Raw genomic sequence first — 8,520 nt, forward strand, 5'->3', positions numbered from 1 at the left:
TCTCTCTTCTCCTTCACACATACGTATCTCTCTCTTCTCCTCCACATATATATCTCTCTTCTCCTCCACATATATCTCTCTCTTCTCCTTCACATATATCTCTCTCTTCTCCTTCACATATACTGTATCTCTCTCCTCCTTCACATATATCTCTCTTCTCCTTCACATATATCTCTCTTCTCCTTCACATATATCTCTCTTCTCCTTCACATATACAGTATCTCTCTTCTCCTTCACATATATCTCTCTCTTCTCCTTCACATATATCTCTCTCTTCTCCTCCACATATATCTCTCTTCTCCTTCACATATATCTCTCTTCTCCTCCACATATATCTCTCTTCTCCTTCACATATATCTCTCTTCTCCTTCACATATATCTCTCTTCTCCTTCATATATATCTCTCTCTTCTCCTTCACATACAGTATATCTCTCTCCTTCACATATATCTCTCCTTCACATATATCTCTCTTCTCCTTCACATATATCTCTCTTCTCCTTCACATATCTCTCTCTCTTCTCCTTCACCTATATCTGTCTTCTTCTCCTCCACATATATCTCCCTCCTTCACATATATCTCTCTCTTCTCCTCCACATATATCTCTGTCTTGACTCTTGTCCTCCGCCCTGTAGCCTGACGGAGACCATCGACGCGCTGCAGGCCCAGCTGGAGGACCTGCAGACGCAGGTGGAGGAGCTGACGGTCTCCCAGGCCGACCGCTGCAGGAGGGACCTGGCCGAGCAGAGACGCAACCTGGGAGCCCAGAGTGTGTCCTGCCTCAAGGAGCTGTACGACCTGCAGCAGGAAAAGTAAGTGTGTGTGTGAGAGAGAGCAAGAGCGAGCATGTGCGTGTGCGTGCGCGACGTGTGCGTGCGTGTGTGTCGTGACTTTGCAGTGGTTCAAGTGACTTTGCAGCCAGTAGTGTGTCTGTGCGTTTTATTTGGCCTGCAGCTGTACTGTATAACTCAGTAGCCAATGACCAGCTGGGCTGTATAACTCAGTAGCCAATGACCAGCTGGGCTGTATAACTCAGTAGCCAATGACCAGCTGGGCTGTATAACTCAGTAGCCAATGACCAGCTGGGCTGTATAACTCAGTAGCCAATGACCAGCTGGGCTGTATAACTCAGTAGCCAATGACCAGCTGGGCTGTATAAGGCAGCAGCCAATGACCAGCTGGGCTGTATAACTCAGTAGCCAATGACCAGCTGGGCTGTATAAGGCAGCAGCCAATGACCAGCTGGGCTGTTTAAGTAAGCAGCCAATGACCAGCTGCTGTTACTCTTAAACAAGTCCAGCTTCCAGCAACACAGGATACAGACACAGGATGTTCAGTTGTATTCAGTGAATGCTGTTTACCTTAGTTCACATCCGTGTACCTCCACTCTATGTCGCCTCAAACTACCCAAGTAAGCAGAGGGAGAGCATTGTTTATTTATGTATTTAGGATTTGCACACACACACACACACACACACACACACACACACACACACGCGATAACAAATCTGTGAAATGAAAACAAAAGGCAAATTGTGCGGGGGGGGGGGGGGGTTAAGAAACTCAGGAGGGATTCTTCAGAAGCCACCCCTAAAAAGTAAAAGAATAATAAGAAAAAAATGTCATCGAAAAGGTATATAATATTAATAATGAAATTAAACGTTATGGCGTTGTTGGCAGATGTAAAATGTGCATTGTCTATAAGCATTGGCTTTGCACTGTAGTCAACATAACAGTTGTGGCCGTGGTGTCACACCGGGCTTGTTTGCCGAGCCAAACACGTGGAAGTACACCAAAGCCCAGGGAGGAAATTGCACGGCACACGGCACACGCAACACAAGATAAACAGGGGGAAGCTACCGTGAAATGTCTTTGAAGGTAACGGGAATGTTGTGTGTTCTGAGCGAGGAATGTTTCACTCCCTCAAGCCGCAGTCTGGCTGAAGGAGGGAAAAAGAGAGAAAGACACTTCTGTTCATTGAGATGAACCCTATGGTCTACTGAGTGATCTGTCCGGCATCTGAGGTCCCTCCCTCGCTTCTCTGGTGCCTGAGCTTCTCTATGAAGTCCCATACCTCACTCCTGGTACCTACGTACCTTACCTCCCTCCTTCTCTCTCTCTCCTCTGGTACCTGAACCTCCTTCTCTCTCTCCTCTGGTACCTGAACCTCCTTCTCTCTCCTGGTACCTGAACCTCCTTCTCTCTCTCCTCTGGTACCTGAACCTCCTTCTCTCTCTCCTCTGGTACCTGAACCTCCTTCTCTCTCTCCTCTGGTACCTGAACCTCCTTCTCTCTCTCCTCTGGTACCTGAACCTCCTTCTCTCTCTCCTGGTACCTGCACCTCCTTCTCTCTCTCCTGGTACCTGAACCTCCTTCTCTCTCTCCTCTGGTACCTGAACCTCCTTCTCTCTCTCCTCTGGTACCTGAACCTCCTTCTCTCTCTCCTGGTACCTGAACCTCCTTCTCTCTCTCCTCTGGTACCTGAACCTCCTTCTCTCTCTCCTCTGGTACCTGAACCTCCTTCTCTCTCTCCTGGTACCTGAACCTCCTTCTCTCTCTCCTCTGGCACCTGAACCTCCTTCTCTCTCTCCTCTGGTACCTGAACCTCCTTCTCTCTCCTCTGGTACCTGAACCTCCTTCTCTCTCTCCTGGTACCTGAACCTCCTTCTCTCTCTCCTCTGGTACCTGAACCTCCTTCTCTCTCTCCTCTGGTACCTGAACCTCCTTCTCTCTCTCCTGGTACCTGAACCTCCTTCTCTCTCTCCTCTGGTACCTGAACCTCCTTCTCTCTCTCCTCTGGTACCTGAACCTCCTTCTCTCTCTCCTCTGGTACCTGAACCTCCTTCTCTCTCTCCTCTGGTACCTGAACCTCCTTCTCTCTCTCCTGGTACCTGAACCTCCTTCTCTCTCTCCTCTGGCACCTGAACCTCCTTCTCTCTCTCCTCTGGTACCTGAACCTCCTTCTCTCTATTCCTCTGGTATCTGAGCTCCTTCTCTCTCTCCTCTCTCTTCCTCTGGTATCTGAGCTCCTCTGGTGCCTGAGTACATGTGTGCTGACCGGCTGTTTCCAGGACAAACAGACGCAGACGACCTAATCTGGTCCAGGGCTTTTCGGACATAATCCCCAGCAGATATTTCAGTTGGAGAGGGTTAATGCTCACACACACACACACACACACACACACACACACACACACACACACACACACACACTGTTCATTAGCATGCTAATGCCATTGCAAAGTACCTTGTTTGTTCAACCAATCTGTAAAACAGGTTGTCTGTTAATAGAGGAACTTTGACAGAAGAAAAGACCAATAGAAAAGCATGTCAGTTACTACACAAATATTAATATTCACATTGTCTTTGGACACTACGATCAGGCTTCTCAACAGGGGACAAAAATATCAACACATTGACGTTGTTTTCCTTGTCTGAATGGGCTTATTCGATGTTGTCCTTGTTTCTTTTTTCAGGGTTCCTACAAGTTTCAACAAGTCAAATTTAAGACCTTTTTTATACCTCTTTGAATATAATTTTAGACCTGTTCGCGACACCTGATAGCTTTTTGTCATCCTCGAGGTGATGAAATTAGGAATTTCACTGCCATACAGACAAAAAAGGAAGCGAATTGGCTTTTTTTTGGTTCCCGCTTGATTTAATTTCCGCGTAAATAGATGTGGTCGGACTGATTTCCTTGCAGGATCTCATTTTTAAGACCTAGCACCTCATTTAGACTGAATAACTGGGCCTTGTAGATCGGATTGCTGGATTTTCGACTATTAGGCTTTTTAAGACCAGCGCGGGAACCCTGTTTGTTAGTAGACAAAACCACCTGAACTAAAACTCCCTCCTCTCTGCCGTGACAGGTACCTCGCCTACGAGAGCCTGCGCATGGACCATCCCTGGACGCCGCAGAGATCCTTCCACCGCGACCGGGACCAGAACCGGGCAGACCCTGAGGAGGAGCACTCGGCCCTGCAGCGGTCGGTCCAGAACCTGCAGGCCCAGCTGGCCTCCGAGCGGGGCCGCCGGGAGGTGGCGGAGCAGGAGACGGTGCTGACGGCCACGGAGAACGGCGCCCTGGAGCAACGGCTGAACGTGCTGGAGGGCTGCCGGGCCAGGCAGAGGGAGCTGGAGGCCGAGGTGGAGGAGCTCAGGCAGCTCTGGCGCGCCGACTACGCCACCAGGTAACTAGGCGACTACGCCACGATGTTAGATACCAGCCTAAGAACTAGACTACTACACCACCAGGTAACTAGACTGCTACACCACAATGTTATATCTAAGATCGCCTGAGAGGAAGAACTAGCCTACTACTCCACCAGCCTGAGAACTAGATTAAGTAGAAGTCTAGAAGTTTAATTACATTTGAATTGACTTCCTGAATTGACTATACAATAAGAATGTATATATTGCCTACTGTATACAGCATATGCTGCAAAGCAAATATCCCCTTGATCACGAGTCTCAACTCTACTCTTACCTATCTTCCGCCATAGCCTAAAGACCTGTCTCTTCAGGCTACATCTTGACTGTCCCTCCGAAAGACCCCTTCACCCCCACTACCCCTCTGTACATTTCCTCTACTGTAAAAGAAAGCAAAAAAAGCTACATAATCGTTCTCTCTTCTAGCATTGTGACTGCCAATGGCCCCTGGGTCCTAGAGTACATTAGTTTTTTTATGATGATGACTGATGTATAGATGATTCACTTACTTTAAACACATCTACTTTGGATAAAAGCGTCTGCTAAATTAAATGAATCTGCTCCCCCAGTGCCAGCAGGAGGCCTGGCCGGATGCTCCTTCCAGACACCGTCTTCTTCCCCCCGGAGGAGAAGCCCGGGCCGGGCCTGGGCGAGGAGGGGGAGAGGCTGGAGAAGGAGGCGCAGGAGCAGGGGAGGCGCAGCCTGCAGAGGTGCAGCAGCGACGGCGGGCTGAGAGGGGTCAACAACGCGGAGGAGATCCGGCGAGGCCACGAGCAGACGTGCATCAGGCGGTCGGACGCGGTGAAGCAGAGGGGCATCTCCCTGCTCAACGAGGTGGACGCCCAGTACAGCGCCCTGCAGGTAGTGCTGATTTCATGGGGCGGCTGTGGCGCAGGAGGTAGAGCCGGCGTCTAATGATCACAAGGTCGGCAGATCGGCGGTTCGAGCCCCGGCTGGTCACATGTCGAAGTGTCCTTGGGCAAGACACTGAACCCCAAATTGCTCCCAGTGAGCGGGCCGGCGTCTTGCATGGTAGCTTGGCCGCCATTGGTGTGTGAATGTGTGTGTGAATGGGTGAATGAGAGGCCGTTGTAAAGCGCTTTGGAATAAGGCGCTACATAAGTCAGCCCATTTACCATTTATTTTAACTGTAAAAACTGCCGTTGTTAACTGGTTTTGCCTAACGAAAGGAAACATTCTTAGAAGATACAAAACACAAAAGCTATTTAAATTTCCCTGAAGACGTCCACAATTAACAGAAAAGTATTAATACAATGTTGTTTTTTAAATGTATTTATAGACAACAAATAACTGTTGTCATTTGTTGCTTTTATAGAAAACAAATAATGCCATTTAGCAGACGCCTTATTCCAAAGCGACTTACAATCAATACATTTGACTAAGCAAGTGAATCATCAATCCACCAGTCGTATCAGGAAGAGTAATCTAGCTCAGGCCAGGGAACAGGCGCGGATCTATGGGTGGGCCTGGGTGGGCCTAGGCCCGCCCAGATTGACAGCTGGCCCACCCAGTCAGATTCATAAAAATACATATTTTTTTATAATAACATATTTTTAAAGTTTAATTTTCACTAACTAACTGTAATGTGAATAGTTTTGTCTTGGAAATGATTAAAAGTATGTATTAATACTAATAATATTCAACTTCCTCTCTTACGTTTACATTGCTTCCTCTTTTACGTTTACTCTGATTGTTCAATTGACCTTGACCAGTTGTTCAGTGTGTGCGCGCTACGATGGCTAAACAGCTAACATTGTCCCGCTTTCTTAAAAAGCCACGTCTGGAAGTCAGTGAAAATAATGACAGTTTGGACCAGGCCTTGTCTAGAAATCTTATTTATTCACAATAACAGATGATGACGCCACACGCCGACGTGCGGAGAGTCCGAGACAGCGCTGTAATAGTTCGGTGAAGTATATTTTTTATGAGACTTTCCAAGATTAAAACGAAGAGGGAAACATTTGTGTGGAACATCATTGTGTATGCCTTCACTGGATATAATAATATAATACAATAGAAGCACACAACTTTACACAACAATATATGTGTATACACCAGTTTACGTAAATCCCCTAATAAGCAGCGTTAGGTTTTGTAATAAAATGATGGATCACAACTGGTCCGAGCCAGGTACATGTATGATTAAACTTGAGCTTTCGGTTTGCACTGGACTGTCAACACCCACAGTTAAAAGCTTGCAAATGATAATACAGGCATTTCTTATTACAATTTCTATACTTGGTCCTCCATAGTTGATGGTTATTGGTTAATTCATTGACTATTGCGTGCGCTTGAATGCCTTGCGTGTGTGTATTATAATAACTTGTTTGGCTGTCCGTTGCATTCTCTGGGTAGACAGGTACTTTATTTATTTTCCGTTCGTTTCATGGTCTGCATAGTGATCTCCTCCAGTCCCTGCGAATATTTTGCGTGTGTGCGTGCGTGCGTGTGCGTGTGTGTGCGTGTGTGTGCATGCGTGTTGGTCGTACCCAAATGTTTCGAGCACCCACAGGCAGAAACATAAATCGGCGCCTATGATCGCGAGCCCGGTTGTGTTCCATCCATCTGGCTGCTCATACATAGGTCTAAAACGTGCGGTGATGAGTTTCACTCAGGCCTACCCAGATTTTTCCAGGCCTACCCATCAGCCACTTTCTGTATCCGCCACTGCCAGGGAACCATTGGCAGTCTCAGTGATAGAAGGAAAACTTTTTTTTTTCTTCTTTAATATAGACACTGGAGAACAGAGAAACAGTACAAGGGGGGCAGTAGAAGTCTTGGGGGACACAGTAAAGGGGAAAAGCGGGTGTCTCAGGAGACGCAGTGCTGGGGGGTAGTAGATGTCTCAGGAGACGCAGTGCTGGGGGGTAGTAGATGTCTCAGGAGACACCGTGCTGGGGGGTAGTAGATGTCTCAGGAGACGCAGTGCTGGGGGGTAGTAGATGTCTCAGGAGACGCAGTGCTGGGGGGGTAGTAGATGTCTCAGGAGGAGCAGTTAAGGTGTAACCTGAAGAGATGGAGGTCTTCAGTCTCTGACGGAAGATGGGTAGTGAGTGAGTGACTCTGCAGTTCTGACAACAATATAAATGTTTGCGTCCCGGCAGGTTAAATACGAGGAGCTTCTGCGGCGCTGCCAGCAGGAGGCGGACGGGCTCAGCCACAAGGCCGTGCAGACGCCACGCAGCCCCCTGGTCAGCCCCCAGGTCAGCGGCCGCGCCCGGAGGCGCCGGTCCAGCGGCTTCTCCGTGTCGTCGTCCGCCTCCTCGGACCTCGCCGCCGTGCCCGAAGACGAGAGAGCAGCCGGAGTCCAGCAGCCGGAGTACAAGGTGCTCTTCCAGGAGATCTTCACCTGCATTCAGAAGACCAAAGAGGACCTGAGCCGGACGCCACCGGACCAGGGACATTGACTCGCTTCGCTCGAGGGTGCGCTGAGTTTGTTAAGCACAGTGATTGTGACAGTGACGACAGTATTGTTTCAGGGTTTTTTCCTGCCTTGTTAATGGGGTTTGCACTCATTTTTGGGGGGGTGGCAGGGGGGGAGGAAGAGGGGGGGTGGCAGGGGGGGAGGAAGGGGGGTGGTGGCGGCTCAGGAAGCAGCTGAGATCCAAAAGGGTGGTGTGGGTGTGTGCGTGCGTGCGTGCGTCTGTGTGTATGTGCGTCTATCTGTGCGTTCGCACTCTAACACCCGTGCCTCTTACACAACATGTACCTTGACCTGTTGTTTCCATCCCTCGTTGTTGAACACCACCGTCACCTCAACGTGCTCCCGCGGTTACGTCAATAAGCACTTTCCTCTTTGCTCATCTGCTTGAGTACTTCCTGTCCTTATCTTAAGAGCTTGGCTCTCAATCGTTTCCTAGCCAACCAGTCAGCGAAATGGATTGCTGAAAACAGTTTGTTGTTGCATCCTGTTGCTATCCGCCTGTCAAGCCTACAAAGAGTCCCATTATGCTCAATTAGATTACCACCTCTGCACGTGACAAGTTAATATGTCTAATGATGATGTTGCCGACAACTCAGGGCTTTTTTCCTCAGGTGTAGATCAGGTGTGGAGGCTGGGCGGAGGTAGAAATCGGAGGATGAGGTTCATTGTATGCATGGAACGGAATGAGGAACGCTATCAAAACGTGCGTGATTCCTTCCTACCTCCACCGGCGCCCCCTGGTGTCGGCGCAGAGCGCTGCGGATCAGTGATGTGAAATTGATTTCCAGGAATCAGGGAGTCTTAATCAATCTCTCGCCAGACATACAATGTAATGAATAACTAGGATTTACTGCAGTACAGTAGAAC

General features: G+C 48.7%; 1 protein-coding gene across 1 annotated transcript in view; it reads left to right on the forward strand.

The window, feature by feature from the left end:
• The window catches only part of cdr2a (cerebellar degeneration-related protein 2a), a gene marked incomplete at both ends in the record, with an annotated part of 15,115 nt that extends 7,479 nt beyond the window's left edge, over nt 1-7,636 (forward strand). The window contains 4 exons of the mRNA XM_080523591.1: nt 635-811; nt 3,869-4,189; nt 4,778-5,069; nt 7,334-7,636. Coding sequence (XP_080379717.1) covers nt 635-811; nt 3,869-4,189; nt 4,778-5,069; nt 7,334-7,636 — 1,093 coding nt within the window. The remainder of the gene's footprint in view (nt 1-634; nt 812-3,868; nt 4,190-4,777; nt 5,070-7,333) is intronic.
• Between the last annotated feature and the right edge of the window lie 884 nt (nt 7,637-8,520).

Source organism: Nansenia antarctica (assembly GCF_963989245.1).
Source record: "Nansenia antarctica genome assembly, chromosome: 2".
NCBI classification, from domain to species: Eukaryota; Metazoa; Chordata; class Actinopteri; order Argentiniformes; family Microstomatidae; genus Nansenia; species Nansenia antarctica.